At 46.3% G+C, this 20,286-nt stretch overlaps 2 protein-coding genes across 9 annotated transcripts in view; one reads left to right on the forward strand and one right to left on the reverse strand.

Annotated features, from left to right (window-relative positions):
* Positions 1-20,275, forward strand: part of AKAP12 (A-kinase anchoring protein 12) — a 107,903-nt gene extending 87,628 nt beyond the window's left edge. Inside the window, exons 1-4 of one of the 8 annotated variants that reach the window (XM_081530252.1) lie at positions 7,498-7,967; positions 9,067-9,153; positions 13,481-18,413; positions 19,199-20,275. In XM_081530252.1, coding sequence (XP_081386378.1) covers positions 13,531-18,405 — 4,875 coding nt within the window. In that variant the 5' untranslated portion in view covers positions 7,498-7,967; positions 9,067-9,153; positions 13,481-13,530 and the 3' untranslated portion in view covers positions 18,406-18,413; positions 19,199-20,275. Of the gene's footprint in view, positions 1-7,233; positions 7,448-7,497; positions 7,968-9,066; positions 9,154-10,596; positions 10,692-13,480; positions 18,414-19,198 lie in introns of those variants that run through there. The other 7 variants (XM_081530246.1, XM_081530254.1, XM_081530253.1 and 4 more) reach the window with 7 other exon arrangements.
* On the reverse strand, positions 4,694-7,590 carry LOC145521567 (uncharacterized). Its single transcript, XM_081530255.1, has 3 exons — positions 6,932-7,590; positions 5,047-5,142; positions 4,694-4,878 (listed from the first exon to the last, which is right to left on the reverse strand). The coding sequence occupies exons 1-3, from the start codon at positions 7,588-7,590 to the stop codon at positions 4,785-4,787; spliced, it is 849 nt and encodes a 282-aa protein (XP_081386381.1). The 3' UTR covers positions 4,694-4,784.
* Positions 20,276-20,286: the final 11 nt, after the last annotated feature.

The following is a 20,286-nucleotide window of genomic DNA, read 5'->3' on the forward strand; positions in this document are numbered from 1 at the left end:
TATGCAGAGGTGGCTCAGAAGGTAAAGAATCTGCCTGCAATGCAGAATACCCAGGTTCAATCCCTGGGTTGGGAAGATTCCCTGAAGGAAATGGCAACCCACTCCAGTATTCTTGCCTGGAGAATCCCATGGACAGAGGAGCCTAGCTACAGTCCATGGGGTCACAATGAGTCAGACGTGACTGAGCAACTAACACTTTCAAGTGACTTAAAGTACTTTCTACATCATTTTTTAAGTCATCTTTTTCTTTTCCAAGTAATGTTTCCAGCGTATTGACGCTATCTCACTATAACTAGAATCTTCTCCCAGAAAAGAAGAGTAGAAATATTTTATTTTTATGCTTATGTTTACTTAAGAAGCAAGACTTGTATAATGTTGCTTCCCCAAATGGCTTTAGTGGAAAAACATGTTGATATACACCACGTACCTGGTAAGACTGTGTTTAGTGTGCTGCTGATCAGTGTGTGGACTGTTTCGAGGACTGTAGTCTTTCCTCACCCTTTGAAGTGACTGGGGTGGGACCAGTGATGAGCAGGACTGCCTGAAGATGAAAGTATCTCCCAGTGCTGCCTCCCAGAGCCCTTCCCCCTTGACACTTGGACTAACTCCTTTTCCCAACCTTTTGACCATCTTTGATGCCAAGTGAGAATGCGGAGTTTCTAGGTGAACCGTAGCATCACTGAATATGTGAGCACCTTGTTTGGGCTTTATGGACATTCAGGAGACTTGCAGTATTAATAGCAGCATTCTGCAAAATGGCTGGGTAATTCAACGTTCTGCAGGAGGGACAGTTATGCATTGTATCAGAAAGACTCAGCCTAAAACCAGTTATCTTGTGGGAGGACTTTTTGGGTGCCGAGAAAGTACATTTCCAAATCAATAGTGCTTAGATAACCAAGCTTTTTTGATTTTCCTCTTCCTATCCCATTGGATAAATCTAAGGCAGACTGTAATTCCATAGGGAGCTGATGTCAAATTAGAGCAGGGGAGGACTTCCCTAGTGGTCTAGTGGTTAAGGATCTGCCTGCCAATGCAGGGGAAACGGCTTCAATCCCTGATCCAGAAAGATCCCATGTGCTGTGGAGCATCTAAGCCCCAGTGCCACAACTACTGAAGCTCCAGCACCTAGAGACGGGGCTCTGCAACCAGAGAAAGCCGATGCCCTAGTAAGGAAGACCCAGTGCAACCAAAAAATAAATTCAAAAAAATTAAAGCAGAGGAGATTTTGAAGTCATTTAAAAGTGAATATATTAATGGGGGAAAAAAAGGAATTGTGTTACTGAAATGCTCGTTAGTATGGTCGTGAGTAGATTCTGTCATGCTCTGTCCAAATAGGTGGACACAGGGTCTTTCCTGGAAGCCGCCACCCCCCACCCCCAGCCCTGCCCCCATGACAACCTGCCTCCTGTCACTCACCAGCTTCCCTGACTCCCAAGAGCAAACCTGCTGGCTTGGTCCCTTCTCTCTGCCACCCCACAGTTTTGGGCTATTCTTTTGTGTGTCTTAACAGCCGCCTGGTTTGCTGACCAAGCTAAGATCTTCAAGTCACTCAGAACCTGCATGCAGACTAGAAGTGCTTCTCACAGAAACACCTTTGAGGAGCTTTCTGCTAACCAAGAACTGGAAGGTGGGCAGGATGTTTGACAGTCTCCCAGCCTCCACCTTCAGCCCGAACCTGGGAAGTGTGAGGTGATGCTGCTGGATACTGTGCAGATTTGGGGGCAGGGAAAGCAGGGAGGATGAGGAAGGGTCCACACAGAAAGAAAGGCTCGGTCACATATGATCCTTCACTTGGTCCAAAATGGGTAGAAAGATCTAGATGGTGCAAATAAAAAGAACAGATAGGGGGCTAACTCAGAATGCCCGTTTTCCCCCTCAAAGTCTTTGGGTTGGGAATCAAAGAGATAAAAACAGATGCGATGTGGCATTTGACTTCGCAGAACTTTAAAGAGCAGCTAAACTTGATGTATTGATGGTTTCCATAGCATCTTGTGGTCCTGAAGGTCTAAGAGTGTCTCAAGGATACCAGTTCTGGAGAGCTGAAGGCTGCTCACGACTGCCCTGTTCTGTTCAAAAGCTCCTTCCTGGGTTTGGACAATGATTTTTATACACGTGAGTGCGATAAGGAAAAATGGAACTAACAGAAATTGTCTAAAAACAAAGAGACATAAAAATAAATTATGCAACCATTTGAAGACTATTAAATAATTTATCCAGAAGAAGATACAGATGTTGATAGAGATTATCACTGGACATTCCCTCCTGGCTCAGATAATGAACCACCATTCCCTGGTGGTAAAAAATCTGCCTGCAGTGTGGAGACCCGGGTTCGATCCCTGGTCAGGAAGATCCCCTGGAGAAGGGAATGGCAACCCACTCCAGTATTCTCACCTGGAGAAGTCCATGGACTTGGGAGCCTGGCGGGCTTCAGTCTGTGGGGTTGAGAAGAGTCAGACACGACTGAGCGACTAACACTTTCAACACTTAATGCTGGACATTGTCTTATGGATATTACTCCCAATTTTCTGTATTTTTAAATATACAACAATTTATATAGATGACTGTTGGAATTGGTAAAAAGTAATTAAAACTTCTGTTCTAGGAAAACAGTCAAGCAAAAAAAAAAAAGCCATTCTAATGGCTTTTGTTTTATTTTTATTATAGACCACCAACTGAGTGTTTTACCCTCCTAACTAGCCTTTGCAGGGAATAGTTCAGGGCATCCATGCTATAGGTGAGAACACTGAGAACAGAAACTTCAAGAATTGTGCCCAAGGACCCAGTGCTAGTAAGCGGTGCAGCTGAAATGGAAACACCAGTCTGTCTACAGAACTTCTGGTCTTTGATCTCCTTCCTTTCTACCTGAATTCTGTCTCTTCTTTGAGGGATGGGAGAAGAATTTGGCTGTTACTTAATCAATGCTAAAAATTTGTATTATGGTATATCATGTGAGGCAAAGAGCCACTAAAAGCAGGGAGAATGAATCATTTCCCTCTCCGTTTTTGTTCTCTCTATTTTTATTAGTCATCTGCACTTGTTTATTCTTCTGATTGTTTAAAACAACTTCAAACTTAGAGAAAGTAACAAAATTGAAAATAGTTCAGAGCACATCATGTGCCTTTTACCTAAATTCACCTTTTGACATTTTGTCTCATTTGCTTCATTATTTACTCTCTTGGTCTATATTGGAAAACAAAATTTTAAAAAAAAGCAACAACAAAAAGCATACAGCAGCTTCCCTGGCTCAGTGGTAAATAATCCACCTGCCAATGCAGGAAACACGAGTTCAATCCCTGACCCGGGAGGATCTCACATGCCTTGAAGCAACTCAGGCTGCAAGCCATAACTATTGAGCCTGTGCTCTAGAGCCTGGGAGCCACAACTCCTGAAGCTTGCACGCCCTAGAGCCTGTGCTCTGCGACAAGAGAAGCCACTGCAAAGAAAAGCCCTCACAGCAACTAGAGAAAGGTTTTCGCAGCAATGAAGACCCAGCAAACCAAAAAGAAAAAAAAAAAAACCAGCATACAAGGACTTCCCTGGTATTCCAGTGGTTAAGACTCTGAGCTCCCAACGCAGGTGGCCCAGGTTCGATCCCTAGTTCCCACTAGATCCCACACGCCACAACTAAGGATCCCACACGCCACAACTAAGGATCCCACATGCTGCAACGAAGACCCCGTGCAGCCAGATAAATATTTTTTAAAAAGCAGCATCCAGGTTCCTGTTATGTCTTATGTAATTATGAGATGTGAAGCTTTCTGAACCATTTGAGAGTAAGTTACACACATCATGGTTCTTCACTCCTAAATGCTTCGGTGCGTATTTCCTAAGAATAGAGATATATCCTGTAGCGACTATAGTACCATTATTATCAGCATCAGATGTTTGCATCATCACAAGACTTTCGTATAGTCTGCCATTCTTTCCAATCTTGTCAGTTATTTAATAGTATCCCCTTTAGCATTCTCCTCTTGCATTACAAGATCCATCCTCAAGTATTATGTCATAATCTCTTTAGTCTCTTTTAATCTGGAACTTTGTGTAGCCTTTGTCTTTTAGATATTGACGTGTTCAAAGCATGTAATTCTCTTCCCATTTCTGCCACCCTCCTTATTTTGTTTGTGTTCTCCTAATTGAATTTAGGCTGTGTATCCTTCATCACAGGTGACATTGTGTCGTCCTCAGGGTATTGTACACAGTGTCCGTCTGTCCCTCATAGGCTGATATTAAGTCGTCAGATTTCTCCACCCTTTTAACTATTAGGCATGTAAATATCCTGCCTAACTCTCCCGACCCCCCACCCCCCCCTTAGCACCCACTGATGCTTCCTTGATCCAGTCTTTACCTTGACAAAGTGACAAAATGATGGTCAGGTGATCTTTAAATTTTTTTTTTGAATTGAAGTACAGTTGATGTACAAGATGACATAAGTTACAGGTGTACTCAGGTGATCTTTTGAACCATTATCTGGGTCAAAGGAGTCAGTAGGATATATGTGTTCTTTCTTTTTTCAAACCATGACCGTAACCATGAAAAAACTGCTTCTTATTCTGAAATAGAATTTGAACTGCTGTCCACATCAGACATATAGCAGTTTCTTTAGATGTTGGCATGTCTAAATACTTTTTCTTATCGTAAGTGGCATTTTTAAATTATAACACTTATAATGACATATGGAGAATAAGAATTTTAATGCTTTGAAAGTTCATGGGGTTTATTTTTCTTTTAAAAAGACTAAATAAATAAAAAGACAAACTCTAGGGACTTCCCCAGTGGTCCGGTGGCTAAGACTCCATGTTCCCAACACGGGGGACCGGGGTTCGATCCTTGGTCAGGGAACTCGATCCCACATGCCACAACTGAGTTTTCATGCCAAAACTGAAAAAAAAAAGAGACAAACTTTGTTTATTACCTTGTAAAAAGTGGACTTTATTTCTTAGAGCAGTTTTAGGTTCACAGCAGTGATGAATTGAAAGTAGAGAGAGTATCTGTACACTCCTTATCCCTCACCCAAGCATAGTCTCTCCCGTTATCAATGTCCCTCACCAGAGTGGGACATTTGTTACCATCCTCGGCCTGCTTGGCATCACCACCACCCAGAGTCCTTCGTTTACATTAGGGTTCTCTCTCGGTGTGTACATTCTGTGGGTTTGAACAAATATATAATAAAGTGCATCTACCATTGGAGTATCATGCAGAATAGTTTTACTGTCCTAAAAAAGTCCTCTGTGCTCTGCCTGTTCATCCCTCCCTCCTCCCCACCTCTGGCAGCACTGATCTTTTTATTGTCTCCACAAATTGACCTTTCCCAGAATGTCATACAGTTGGAACTGTACAGTGTGTAGCCTTTTCAGATTGGTTTCTTTCACTTAGTCATATACACTTATTAAGGTTCCACTATGTCTTCATTTGCTAGCTCATCGTTAATGCTGAATAATATTTTATTGCCTGGATATACCAGCTTATTTATCCATTTACTTAATGAAGAACATCTTGGTTGCTTCCAAGTTTTTGCAGTTAGGAATAAAGCTGGTAGAAACGTCCACCGGCAGGTTCTTGTATGAACATGGTTGCAACTCATACCAAATGTGGGTATGAGTAATACCAAGGATATTTGGGTAAAAACCAAGATGCAGGATTGCTGGATCAAATGGTAAGAGCATGTTTAATTTTGCAAGACACTGCCCCGCTGTCTTCCAAAGTGGCTGTACCATTTTGCATTTCCCACAACCATTTTTGAAGTTAGTTTATTCCCCTGTAAACCAGTTGGTCTTTTCCAGTGAGTCGGCTCTTCACATCAGGTGGCCAAAGCATGGGAAAGATTGAGAGCAGGAGGAGAAGGGGGCAGCAGAGGATGAGATGGTTAGATAGCATCACCAACTCATTGGACATGAATTTGAGCAAACTCCAGGAGACAGTGAAGGACAAGGAAGCCTGACGTGCTGCGGTCCATGGGGTCACCCAGTTGGACACAACTTAGCCACTGAACAAACAGAACCAGTTGGAGGGACCAGGTGACCTCTACCTTTCAGCTCTAAGGCTCTATGGTTGGAAATGATAGCTTGGTAATGGGAACCTGCACGAGGTCCTCACTTTTGATTTTAATACTCAAGAAATTAAAGCTGCTGCTGCTGCTGCTAAGTTGCTTCAGTCGTGTCCGACTCTGTGCGACCCCATAGACAGCAGCCCACCAGGCTCCCCCGTCCCTGGGATTCTCCAGACAAGAACACTGGAGTGGGTTGCCATTTCCTTCTCCAATGCATGAGAGTGAAAAGTGAAAGTGAAGTCGCTCAATCGTGTCTGACTCTTCGAGGCCCCATGGACTGCAGCCTACCAGGCTCCTCCATCAATGGGATTTTCCAGGCAAGAGTACTGGAGTGGGTTGCCATTGCCTTCTCCAGGAAATTAAAGCACCACCAAAGCAGAGACATTACTTTGCCAACAAAGGCCCATCTTGTCAATGCTATGGTTTTTCCAGTAGTCATGTATGGATGTGAGTTGGAATATAAAGAAAGCTGAGTGCTGAAGAATTGATGCTTTTGAACTGTGGTGTTGGAGAAGACTCTTGAGAGTCCCTTGGACTGCAAGGAGATCCAACCAGTCCATCCTAAAGGAGATCAGTCCTGGGTGTTCATTGGAAGGACTGATGCTGCAGCTGAAACTCTAATCCTTTGGCCACCTGATGCGAAGAGCTGACTCATTGGAAAAGACCCTGATGCTGGGAAAGATTGATTGAAGGCAGGAGGAGAAGGGGAGGACAGAGGATGAGATGGTTGGATGGCGTCACCAACTCAATGGACATGAGTTTGAGTAAACTCCGGGAGTTGGTGATGGACAGGGAGGCCTGGCATGCTCTAGTCCATGGGGTCCCGAAGAGTCGGACAGACTGAGCGACTGAACTGAACCACCAAACCAACCCATGCAGGGATACCTGCCACGCCCCGGGCCTCTGTTAGGCAGTGTGGGTTTTGTATCAACTACTGGAAGTCTTATAGTATGGATAAGAGAGAGGGGCGGTTCAGGAATGCAGCGGCAGTGAGGTTTGGGCGTCTCTGGCCAGGGAGATCTGGCAGGTTTTCGATGTGTGTGCTTGAGTTTGTTTTGAGTGTGCTTGGCTTGGAGGAGGGTGATGGTCGGGGCCCCTCGCAGGCTGACGAGGAGGCTGCGCCCTCTGTGACGCGCGAGGCGGCCCCCAGGGAGCGCCCTCTTCAGCGGCGAGGCCCGGGGTCGGCCGCCAGTCTCCATCCAGCGATGGGGCAGCCCGGGGCAGACGGCTGGGCCTCCCGGGCCTCTGTCGGGCTGCCCCTGCCGGCCGACGGCGCGCGCCATGCCCTGGTGGAGCAGCCTCTGCTGTGAGTAGCGCGCGCCCTGCGCCCCCAGTGGCGGTTCGCCCGGCGTCCGGCGGGCGGGATCACGTGGAGCGCCCCGCGACGTGTCGGTTAGAGGGGTGTGTGGGTTTCCATCCTTCCTCCTTTGCTTTGCTTCGATCAAACCGCTGACCCGGGAGCGTGCAGTGTTGGTGGTGGTGGAAGGGGTGGTGTTAGGAAGGGACATCCCAGGATGCCCGCATGCCCAGCGCTGCAGAACCATCTTCCCGGCTCCATTGGGCTCGCCGAGGCCCCCCAGGGGCAGGGCTTCCCCTGGGGCCTGTGGAACAGGCGCCCAAACCCTCCGCTCCCACAGCTAGCATCTAAATTGGAGAGTGAAAAACAACCGCAGTGTGAGGGAGGCCCCAGTTTGCAGGTTGCTTCTTGCCAGAAAGGGGCACCTCCAGGAAGACAAGGACATAGAAGAAATGGTGGTCAAGGTTGGGATCAAGATTGTGCGGCGTGGGGTCCCCTGGGAAGGTCTTTGTCCTGGAGGTGGGCGGGAGGTGAAGTAGAAAAGGATACAGGCTCCCCTCCCCACCCACCCCCCGCCAAAAAAAAAAAATCACAAGTTGCCCCCACTGGAGAGCCCGGAGGCAGGTGAGCGAACCTGGGGGTGCTGAACATGATGGAGGGGTCTTTGCCACTTGGGCTGCGGCACGTGGAGTGATGGCCAAGAAATAATACCAAAGGAGCTTGTGAAAATGGATCTAGGTTTCACTCCCAGTTGAGTGGGCAGCCACATGCTGGCACGTGGTTTGAGTCTGGTTCCAGAGCTCTGAATCGAAAGCCTGAGATCAAAGTTGGCTTATTTTTACTGGAATATAGTTGATTTACAATGTTGTGTTAATTTCAGGTGTACAGCAAAGCAAATCAGTTATACATACATGTATCCAATAAAAAATTTTTTTAAGTTGGCTTATGTGTTAGAACATAATTGAAGCAGACTTGGCTGGCAGGCTAGGTAGTTTAGATTATCCTATAGGTCCTGGAGTTCTTAGGGAATTTTGAAACCCTACCTTCCTGATATGATCAAGGTGGGGCGGGTGGTTTAGGGAATGAGGCCTCTCTGTAAGGACTGTGCAGTTCTGGCTGGGGCGGAAGGCAAGTGGAGTTGGATTTGTCCAGCCTTGTGCACAAAGCACAGAGGTGCCATCTGGGTCCGCAGGGACCCTGCCCAATCTGGAAGATTGTTGTGACAATAGTAGTTCCTAGGATCACTTAGGTCAAAAGAGATTGCAGACCAGTTAGGATTTTTAAAAATTTCCTGTGATCCTCAATACTCTTCTTTTTTAATGGGTTCAGCCATATATCACTCTAACAAGAACATCTGAATATTGCTAGGCTGTAACAGAACCTTCAATAGCGATTTTGTTCTGCCAGTTGGCCGCTTTTCTTGTCTCCTCAAGTTTTGACTGTAAACATTCCAGTCATCCCAGAGGTTTATAAGAAGTGTTTCCGATTGAAATGCAGATTAGAAGCTTGGAGTGGGGAAGTAGGGCAGAAATGATGTGTATAACACCTGCTGTCTCCCACTTTGTTAGCAGAGTGTCTCTGCATTTTTTAATGGTTTCTGGAGAGGTTAGTTAATAAGTATTTTTACCTCACTCTTGCTGGCAGGAAAGTTATATGTGTGTGCGTTACTAGTAAAATTATAGTAGAATAGAGTTTATTACCGGGGTTTGACTTTTTTCTCCAGTGTATTTCCAGTGATACCATCCACCTTTTAAAAAAAGAAGGTCACATCTCTTGTGTTGCATTCAAAGTGTTTGCAGAAAGTTCTCTTGTGAGTATGCTTTTATAATTGGGAAAATTTGTATAGTAGTTCATGGAAATCCACTTAACTTCAAGGATTTTTTGACTTAAGAGCTGGTTTATAACAGGAACAAATGAAAACTTAGAGCATTTTCTTCTTATTTCAGAAAATTATACATACTTTTAAAAAAATAATAGAAGAGAGTCTTCCTAGAAGATTCTGACTTAAAAGAATGTCAGGGTTGGGTATGCTGGACAGTCTGTCACATATGTCTGGATTTTTCTCTTTTTTGGGATATTTGCCTCAATGTTAAATGTGGGCTGTAATTTTTCCTTTATTGTTTATAAATTCTAAAGTTGGTCACACATGTGTATTTCAAAGTGATTTTTATCACCCAGGGAGCTTCCCCCCCCCAAATTTATTTATGAAAAAATTTTAAGATATGAAAGAGTTGAAAGAAATCTGACTATTACATACGTATATTTATTTAGAGTCTATAATTAACATTTTACCATCGTGCCTAATCACACAGTTCTCCAACTGTCCATCCCTCCGTCCACTCATGAATCTATCCTACTTTTTTCTTTTTTTGAATAATTTTATTTATTTATTGGATCTTCTTTGATGCACGGGCTTTTCTCTAGTTGCAGCAAGTGGGGGCTACTCTCTAGTTGCGGTGCATGGGCTTCTCATTGTGGTGGCTTCTTTTGTTATGGAGCATGGGCTCCAGGGCATGCAGGCTTCAGTAGTTGAGGTTCCAGGGCTCCACAGTTGCAGTTCCCAGGCTCTAGAGCACAGACTCAATAGTTGAGGCACACAGGCTTGGTTGCTCCATGGCCTGTGGGCTGTTCCTGAACCAGGGATTAAACCTGTGTCTCCTGCATTGGCAGGCGGGTTCTTTACCCCTGAGCCCCAGGGAAAGCCGCATCTTACTTCTTTTTTATGCATTTCAAAGTAAGTTGCAGGCATCAGTATGCTTCACTCCTAAACACTTCAAGCATGCGTGTCATTAACCAGAGTTTAGTATTTGTTTCTTGAAGTGATTCTTTTTCTTTTTAAGAAAAAGAAAAGGAAAAAGTACCTTTAAGAAGGGCACTTGAAATTAATCAAATTCCTTTGTTTTCCTAAAATGTCTATCTAAAATGTTCAGTTTGGGGAGTTCCCTGGTAGCCTAGAGGCTGGGATCCAGACTTTCATTGCTTTGGCCTAGATTCAGTACCTGGTTGGGGAACTGAGATTCTGCCTGCATGGTGCAGCAAAAAAAAAAAAAAATTAAATTGACAAGTTGTTCAGTTTGGTTTTATTTTTATTTTTTTTAATGCTGACTGATACCAATTAGAAAAAAGTGAGAATTGCCTGATTCTCAAAACTCTTAGAGAGACAACGGTGGCACTGTCAGAAGGCCCCACCCACGCCTGTCCTGCGTGGTTAGGGCTAGAGCACCTCCTCGGTATTTCTCCTTCCTCTCAGCAGAAGCAGCAGCCCAGATGATCATGGGTTTTATCTTCGACTATCCAGAAACCGTGGTCATGTTAGAAACGAAAAAGCCAGGAGAAACAAACTCAAGGGTAAGGTGTGTGAGGCGTGTGTGCTTAGCCGGAGTCATGTCCTCCCACTCTCTGCAACCCCATGGACGGTAGCCCACCAGGCTCCTCTGTCCATGGAATGTTCCAGGCAAGAATACTGGAATGGGTTGCCACTTCCTTCTCCAGGGGATCTTCCCAACCCAGGTCTCCCGCACTGCAGGCAAATTCTTTACCAGCTGAGTTAGCTGGGAAGCCCCTAGGGTATATAGCACATACAGCACAGTATAAAGCATGTTCAAACAGGACTCTACTCTTCACTTGGGTGGTTCTTAGGACAGTTTTTCACTGAACTTTCTAGGCTTCACTTTCAAAATCAAAGCCAATAAATAGTCCGATGGAAATTTGTAGACATAGGTTTGTAATATTTCACATAAAGAATAAAATTATTTTCATGGAAAAATAAGATGATGTAAATTGGATGATGAATTTGGAGATGCAAATAGTTTCTGTATTTCCAAAGAACTTCTGTATTTGAAATACTTACTGCTATGTTCTAAGCACTGGTATCTAAACTGGTTAAATATATTGTTACAACATTATTAGGACCTTTTTTGTGTCAATTTTAATTGATATTTTTCTTTATTACAGAAAGCAATCAGTTCAGTTTAGTTCAGTCGCTCAGCTGTGTCCGACTCTTTGCAACCCCATGGACCGCAGCATGCCAGGCTTCCCTGTCCTTCACCATCTCCCAGAGCTTTCTCAAACTCATGTCCATTGAGTCAGTGATGCCATCCAACCATCTCATCCTCTGTCGTCCCCTTCTCCTCCTGCCTTCAATCTTTCCCAGCATCAGGGTGTTTTCCAATGAGTCAGTTCTTCACATCAGGTGGCCAAAGTATTGGACTTTCAGCTTCAACATCAGTCCTTCCAATGAACACCCAGGACTGATCTCCTTTAGGATGGATTGGTTGGATCTCCTTGCAGTCCAAGGGACTCTCAAGAGTCTTCTCCAACACCACAGTTCAAAAGCATCAATTCTTTGGCGCTCAGCTTTCTTCACTGTCCAACTCTCACATCCATACATGACTACTGGAAAAACCATAGCTTTGACTAGACAGACCTTTGTTGACAAAGTAATGTCAAAGCTTTTTAATATGCTGTCTAGGTTGGTCATAGCTTTTCTTCCAAGGAGCAAGCATCTTTTAATTGCATGGCTGCAGTCACCATCTGCAGTGATTTTGGAGCCCCCTCCCCCCAAATAAAGTAATACTAAGTAGAAAAGCAAACAGAAAGCAATACTAAGTAGAAAATTTTAAAATTTCGGACAAATAAAACTAAAATATATTACATGCTCATCCTCCAGAAGTCATATGTGAATGGTGTGTGTGTGAGAGAGAGAGAGAGTTTTTAAACCAAAGTGAGGTCGTAGTATATAGGCTGTTCGGTAGCCTATTTTTCTTTTTCAGTCAAAGTTTCTACCCTTTCATTTCAGTAAAAATCCGTCACTTCCAATCTCAAATCATTCTCCCAAGAAGATCCAAACATGTCACTGAGCTGACTTGCTCTAACAAATATCCAACCGAGGTCCATGCCTGGCATCTCTGGTTGTTAGGTTTCTTAATTTTTTAGATTTAGCACATCCCACCCTTTATTAAATTGCATTGACTAGCTTCTTTAACCCCCAACAAGTTTTAGAATATAAGCCTACAGAAAAAATAGAATAAGCACCCCTATACATGTGACCTAAGTCACCGTTCACAGATGTTTTATCTCATGCTCTTTCCTCCTCTCTCTCCTCTTCTCCCTACCCCCTCATTCTCTCTCCTTAAACTATTTGAAAGTTATTTGTAGGCAATCCATTTGTATTTATGTTTGATTTTTGTCTTTTGTGACATTGATGTTTCAGTCCAGGCTAGTTATTTTATAGAATGTTCTTCATTGTGGGTTGTTGTCTGACTATTTTCTCGTGATTCTGTTCTGTTAAACATTTTTGTCAGGAGTACTATGTAGGTGATTTACTGGCCTTCTCAGTGCCTCACGTCAGGAAGCATGACAACAGTTTTATCCTGTTATTGGGGATGTTAATTCTGATGGCTTGGTTATGGCAGTGCCTGGAAGATTTCTCCATTGTAAAGGAACTTGTTCCTTTTGAAATGAAGTCACCTGTATGTTGATACTCTAAAACTGTAGGTGTGCTGACAACCTTTCACCCGAAAGTTTTAGCATCTTTCGATCCTTGACTGAATGAGTTATTAGAATAGTGTTAGTAAATGTGATTTTTTTCCTAAGTCTGTTGACAAACAGCCAACTGGGCATTCCCAAATAAGGCAACTGGTTAAGCTATAGCCAATCAAATAATTCCTTGCTTTGGTTTCAAACTTCGTCTGTAAAAATGTTCCCCCTAACTCTTGTCTTTTTAAAAAAAACATTTTTTAGTTATTTATTTGGCTGTGCCAGGTCTTAGTTGCAGCATGCAAGGTCTTCTTTGGGTCATGCACGATCTTTTGTTGCAGCTCAGGACCCTCAGTGATGCTGTGGCCACTTACCTATAACTAATTTTTTTTTTTGCTGGTTGAATTTGTTAACTTTCCCTCTAAAACGAACAGAAAGAGCAGAGTAGTACCTTTGAACCTGAATTTTTAAAGATCATTTGAAAGCTGCCGATTCTGTTAAAATTTACAGATGCTGATAAGACCGTTACCTGATCTTGATCTTGGAATTGCTCGACTGTTAAAGTATTCACTGGTCATGGTTTTTAAATATTTATTTTTTTTAAAATTATAATCATGTCTATCTTCTTCTTCCCCACCACCCCCTCTTTCTGTTAATAGTTGGACAGAGAGAATCTGAAGATGTGAGTGAAAGGGAATCAGACAAAGAGATGGCTGCTAACTCAGCGGTGGTTGAAGACATCGCGAAGGAGGGGAAGGAGGAAATGCCTGAGATGGTGGAACCGATCCCTGCCTCAGAAAGCAGCGTGGATGAGCTGATGCAACCGTCTGAGCCCCAGGCTAACGACGTGGGATTTAAGAAGGTGTTCAAGTTTGTAGGCTTCAAATTCACCGTGAAAAAGGATAAGACCGAGAAGTCTGACAGCGTTCAGCTCCTCACTGTCAAGAAGGATGAAAGTGAAGGGGCAGGAGAGTCCGACGGGGCTGGTGACCACCCGGAGCCCAGCCGCGAGACGGGGGACGCGACACCCAAAGACGGTGAACTGAAAGAGTCCATCGAGAAACCCGAGGAGGCCCCCGGACGCGAGCAGAGCTGCACGGAAATCTCCCTTCAGGCTGAGTCTGGTCAAGCAGCTGAGGAAGGCAAAGATGAAGGAGAAGAGAAACAAGAGAAAGAACCCGCCAGATCTGCAGACTCCCCGACTAGCCCCGTGGCCAGCGAAACCGCCTCTCCCTTCAGAAAATTCTTCACTCAAGGCTGGGCTGGCTGGCGCAAAAAGACCAGCTTCAGGAAGCCCCGGGAGGAGGAGCTGGAGGCTTCCGAGAAGAAAAAGGAACAGGAGCCAGAAAAAGCCGAAGAAAATGAGAAGACGGAGGAGCCCTGCGAGCAGCTGCCCGCCCAGGAGGCCCCGGAGAGCACCCAGGATGCCAGGCTGTCGGCCGAGTATGAAAAAGTGGAGCTGCCCCCTGAAGACCAAGGACAGGCACCTCCCGAAGAGAAAACAGCCCCGTTAGCAACCGAAGTGTTCGACGAGAAGGTCGAGATTGTCGCCGAAGTCCACGTTAGCACTGCAGAGAAGGACCAGGAGGAGCCGAAAGCCGAAGCGGAAGAAACAGGGGTGCCCTCGCCACCCGAACAGTCGACCGAAACGAGTTCCGACCTTCAGGAAGCCGAGTCGGCCGAGATGCTGAAGACGGAGGAAGACACGGGCGCCCTGAGCGGGGACCGCTCCCAGGCAACCGAGCCCAGCGGGGACGCGAAATCGCCGTCCACGCCCCCCGAGGGCGCCGTGAGGGAGGCCGAAATGCTGTCCTCGCAGGAGAGAATTAAGGTGCAGGGAAGCCCTTTAAAGAAACTGTTCACGAGCACCGGCTTGAAAAAGCTCTCTGGAAAGAAACAGAAAGGGAAGCGAGGCGGCGACGAGGAGTCCGGGGAGCAGCCCTCAGCGTCCCTGGATTCTCCGGACAGTCCAGACGAACTGAAGGGCGGCGAGAGCTCAGCCTCGTCTCCAGAAGAGCCCGAGGAGATCACCTGCCTGGAGAAAGGGGTGGCCGAGGCCCCCCAGGATGGGGAGGCGGAAGAAGGGACCACTTCCGACGGGGAGAAGAAGAGGGAAGGTGGTGTTACCCCCTGGGCATCTTTCAAAAAGATGGTGACTCCCAAGAAACGCGTGCGAAGGCTCTCTGAAAGCGATAAGGAGGACGAGGCGGACAAAGTCAAAAGCGCCACCCTGTCCTCCACGGAGAGTGCGGCCTCCGAAGTGCAGGAAGAGGCCAAAGGGAACGGAGAGGAGCCGAAGCCGGAAGAGCCCAAGCGCAAGGTAGACACCTCCGTGTCCTGGGAAGCCCTGATTTGCGTGGGGTCATCCAAGAAGAGAGCAAGAAAAGCGTCCTCTTCCGACGACGAAGGGGGACCGAGACCCCTCGGAGGGGACACCCAGAGAGCAGAGGAAGCTGGGAGGGACAAGGAGCCGGGCCCGGAGGCGGCCGCCGCCAGTTCCCAGGACCACGAGCAACCGCCGGGAAGCTCCTCACCCGAGCCGGCCGGCAGCCCGTCCGAAGGGGAGGGCGTCTCCACCTGGGAAACCTTTAAACGATTGGTCACCTCGAGAAAAAAATCGAAGTCAAAACTGGAAGAGAAAAGCGAAGACTCTGTACCTGGGACTGGCGCAGAACATCCAGCCTCAGAGGCTGAGCCGGGGAAAGAAGAGTCGTGGGTTTCCATCCGGAAGTTTATTCCCGGGCGAAGGAAGAAAAGGCCAGATGGGAAGCAGGAACCAGCCGCCGTCGAAGAGGCGGGGCCAGCGGAGGCCAACGAGGAGGATGCGGACATCCCAGCCGTGGTCCCTCTGTCTGAATACGATGCGGTGGAAAGAGAGAAAACCGAAGCCCAGCAAGCCCCCAAGAGCCAGGAGGGGCTCGAGCAGAAGCAGGTGGATGTCGACGTGTCGGAGGAGCTCAGCAAGAGTCTGGTTCACACCGTATCGGTGGCAGTCGTGGACGGGACAAGGGCCATTACCAACATCGAAGAAAGGGCGCCCTCCTGGATCTCGGCTTCGGTGACAGAACCTCTGGAACAAACCGAAGGTGAAGCCACACCACCAACCGAGGAGGTGCTTGAAAGAGAAGTCCTCGCGGAGGAAACCCCCATCGTTACCAAAACACTGCCAGAGAGCCAGGAGGCTGGTGATGACACCAAGGCCAGCGAGGTGGAATTAACCTCGGAAGCTGTGACAGCCACCGAAACCACAGAGGCCTCTGGTGCGGAAGAGACCACTGACATGGTTTCAGCTGTTTCTCAGTTAACCGACTCTCCAGACACCACTGAGGAAGCGACACCAGTGCAAGAGGTGGAGGGCGGCGTGCCTGATGCAGAGGACCAGGAGAGGAGGACCCAAGAGGTGCTGCAGGCCGTTGCAGAAAAAGTTAGAGAAGAGTCACAGCTGTCAGACGATGCCATCCAGACAACCCAGAAAGGACAAGCAAAAATCCTGGAGAAAGTGGAAGAGGCTGAGGAGGGTTCTCAGACCCTCGATCTGAAGGAAGTGATGGACAGAGCATCCACAATGCTTGTCCAAGATACTGAAACTGAGGCTTTGACACAGGAGAAGGTGGTTGTAGAGGCCGCCGTGGAAAGCTTGGGAGAAGTTCCTCCAGGCACAGAGGGTGCAGAGGCCGGGGAGCTGGCGAGCATTTGTCTGGCTGAAACCGGGACTGGGGTAGAAGCAGAGACTGCCCCAGAGCAGGCTGTTGCTCCTGACTCAGCTGAAACCCTCACGGACAGTGAGACCAATGGAAGCACGCCAGTAGCAGATCTTGACGCTTCAAATCTAAGCCAGCCAGACAAGATCATGGATGTCCGTGAAGATGGTGAGGTTCCAGCCGGCGCTCAGTCCCAGGTCACCGAAGGCGAGGCACTTCCTGCACTGAAAGAGCTGCCTGCAGCATCTTCTGATTTTCAGTCGCAGGAGGAAAGGTCTTCAAAGATGGCAGAGGGTCTAGAACACAAGGATGAAGAAGAGGGAACAGTGGAGACTGTAGCCATCCTTTCAAAGACTGAGGTAATTCAAGAGACTGGCCAGTACTCTGACGAAGCCAAAGAAGAACCATCCGTGGAAGGACTTGCTGTGTCTGCCGACACAGAAATAACTGAGAAAAAGATAACTGAAGGTGTCCTTGAGGAGGACGTTACTAAGGAAGTTGAATTTCAAGAGAATGATAATATAGAACTCCAGAGTCCTGCTAAGTCTCTTGCAAGCCCAGAGGAGAGAGAGATGGTAGTTGAAGTGAAAAGGGAGACAGTGGTAGTGGAGGCGACCGAAGGGAATGAAGAGAAACTTGAGCACGAACCAGCTGTGGCCGTATGTGAAGAGCTCAGCAAGCAACTGGTTCAGACAGTGAATGTAACCATCATCGATGGGGAAAAGGAAGTTGTCAGTTTTGAAGGAAGTTCTCCCCTGTTGGCTTCCGAGGAAGAGGCATGCACGGGAATCTCAGTTCAAAGCTCTGAGGCAGTGTTAGCTCTGATGGCTGCAGCCGTGGAGGAGAAGGTCTTAGGAGAAGCTGTCAAGGTTATAGAAACAGCCGAGGCTTTGAAATCTGCAGAAGCACATCTAGTACCGGAAGAAGAGTCCTCAGAAAAAGAGGAAGATTTTCCTGCCCAGCCTGAGGAAGAAGACGTGACATCCACAGGGACTGAGTCTCAATCAGAATCAATACCGGCGATAGTATCTGTTACGCCTGGAAAAGGCATCGGCGCTGACCTGGAAGGAGACGAAACCACATCACAGAAACAGGAGTTGGGTGGAGACGGCGAGCAGGCTGGTGGTCAGGAAGGCAGAGAGAGCAACACAGGAGAGGAAGACGGCAAGGCAGAAAGTGAGATTTCGAAACTTGAGAAGGAGAGCTGCAGACTTGTACAGAGCGTCATTCAGACAGCCGTTGACCGTTTGGGGAGTACGGAAGAAACGGCCACTGATGTCCAGACCCAGGCTCAACTGGCAGAAGCTGACAGCCAGGACGCTGGGCAGAAAATGGAGAAAGAAGAAAGAGAACCTCAGGCCTGCCCAGTGGATGAAACACAAGCCATAGAAGCCAAAGAGGAGCCCCCACTAAGCACTGAGGAACACATGCACCCCAGCGTTTCCAAAGATGCGAATGAAGCTTCAGAGAAGCTGGTGGCCACTAGCATAGAAGATTCCAGGGTAGACGACCAGCGGCTTGAAGAGGTAGCTCTCCCATCCCAGAAAAAGAGAGAAGTCCCTGAAACAGAGTCCGTGCTGCAAGATGACGGCGGTGCCGGGTTTGGAGAAAGAAAGAAGTCACTGTTTGAATCCCGAGAAGATGAAAAAGGTGATGCTGCCGGCGACCCTGGAAACCAAACCTCAACCCCGGAGGATGTTGAGGCCTCCGGAGGCTCAACCAAAGAGTCCCCAGATACAAATGGACCCAAACTGAAAGAGAAGGGAGACAGCCAGGAGGAAAGAGTGCAGAGCGAGTTGGAAAAAGAGATGAAAACACACACACAGGAGGAGACTCAGAACCAAGAGAGAGATCTGGCGAAACCCGAACCCACAGAATCCTAAAACATCATGTAAGTAGCTTCTTTTTTAAAAAAAAATAATTTCCCCCTTCACCCGCCCCCGCCCCCCCATTCAGATGGCAGATTTGTTATGAGTTCAAATAATTAGGATTTTACGCCAAACCTACATCTGGGAAAATAACCATCAACCAGACTAGGAGACCCAGGTTAGTTTCGTTTTTCTCATTGACATACTCATCAGTCTTACTGGTGTCCTAAGAGTAGTGACTTCGTTTTACCCCCAGTATGACTGCTTTCTAAGAAAATAAAGAGGCCTGTGTGTGCACACAAGTGTGCATTTGTGTATGTGTTTGGCCTGAGGACATAAGAAATATGTTGTGCTCACTCAGCACCATACCAGCTAGTTTGTTGCATTTAAAAAAAAAATAACTAGAAGTCCAAAGTAGGTTTATATGCTGCTGCTTGAAATGTAATTTATAGCTCTCTGGGAAAAATACTGATTTCTTCCAGCATAGTGACAAGCACTTTAAAAAACATTTTCAGTCTATGTGAGAGCCTAACTACTGCTGTTTGGGTATGTGTTGGCCAAAAAGTTTGTTTGGTTTTTTCTGGAACATCTTATGGAAAAACCTGAACAAACTTTTTGGCCCACTCAATAGCAAAGGACATTGTATTATGGACACCCTCACCATGTTTATTTCTTACGGAGTTCAGCCTGTGGTTTTCACTAGGGTTCCCACTGGCCGCATCTCCCTCTCACAACTCTTGGTGCTACTGCAGAAATGAGAGAGGAAAAGCACATTTCATTTACTTTTGATTCTGACTTCCTTCTACAGTTACACTTGTGTACTTGCAAGACCAGAATGTGAAGACAAATAGGGGAAGAAATCGAATGCTGCTGACGAGACCAGTCTTTCAGAACTTTGGACACCGAAGAACAGACATGTCAACTGCTCTCATTTCCCGAGAACCCCTGACAATCCTGAGGCTTCATCGGGAGCTATAGCCAGATAACATTTCCTGTTGTCAAGACCACACTGACATTTTCCCTCGGTACCATATAATCTTTCTGATTCAAGGTCCGCAATTCTTAGCCCGGAACTGGAGTTGGCAATTCTTGGTTCTGCTTCTCAAACTGGAGTATCATTCTTTATGTATTTATATGTATGTTTCAAGTAACCCTCTTTCTGTATCTATTGTATATTTTTTTTTCTTAACGTCTAAGGAAATGTACAGCATAGTGCAGTTCCTTTTGTATCACACATTATACGACGGGGCATGCGGCCACTGTGAAGTCTCGAGAAGCTTTCTGCTGCCTCAGTTACAGCCTTTGAAAACAGCTCTCTAGAAATAACATTCCTGATCAGAAGCTCCACCTCTTTTAAAATTCACTAAGGATTAGGTTCCCTGTTCAGTATCACCCTGAAATAGGTCACTTTCCTATTATGCATAGTATGCTAAAAATAAAAGGCGGGTGGTTGTTTTTTTTTCACGAGGGGGTTGTGGGGGAGACACAGAATGTCCCATTGTTACTGGGAAATTTTTCTTCCTAGCCCCGGGTGGAGGTTGGAAGGAAGTTTTTTTCAGGAGCAGATTAAGTTGGAGTCTTTTCTCCTAATTGTTACGGTTGTTTGGACGGATGCGTCTGCTTTCATTTTGAGGCAAAATAGTGAAATGTTTTCATGTTATCAAGAAAAGAATTGACTGCTTTTGAGTTGACCTTACATGCTGGACCCCCCCATTCACACACAGCACGAAATAAGTCAGGTTCTTTACAAATGGTATTTTGATAGATGCTGGATTGTTATCTGTGCCATATTTGTGCCCACTCTTTTAAGAACAATGTAGCATTATGTTCATTTGGTTAAATTGTGATTTGACAACTGATTTCAATAAAACATTTGCTTCACTTAGATTTGCTGGA

This window comes from Giraffa tippelskirchi, chromosome 9, assembly GCF_054371585.1.
Source record: "Giraffa tippelskirchi isolate mGirTip1 chromosome 9, T2T-mGirTip1v1.2.pri, whole genome shotgun sequence".
In the NCBI taxonomy this organism is placed as follows: domain Eukaryota; kingdom Metazoa; phylum Chordata; class Mammalia; order Artiodactyla; family Giraffidae; genus Giraffa; species Giraffa tippelskirchi.

Excerpts from the sequence above, each read along its gene's own strand:
- LOC145521567 (XM_081530255.1), bottom strand. The coding sequence starts at position 7,590 with ATGGTTCTGCAGCGCTGGGCATGCGGGCATCCTGGGATGTCCCTTCCT. Across the intron at positions 5,143-6,931 it reads AGAGGCCCGGGGCGTGGCAG|AATGTACACACCGAGAGAGA; the intron begins GTATCCCTGCAT and ends TCAAACCCACAG. Across the intron at positions 4,879-5,046 it reads GTAACAAATGTCCCACTCTG|TTTTGGCATGAAAACTCAGT; the intron begins GTGAGGGACATT and ends TTTTTTTTTCAG.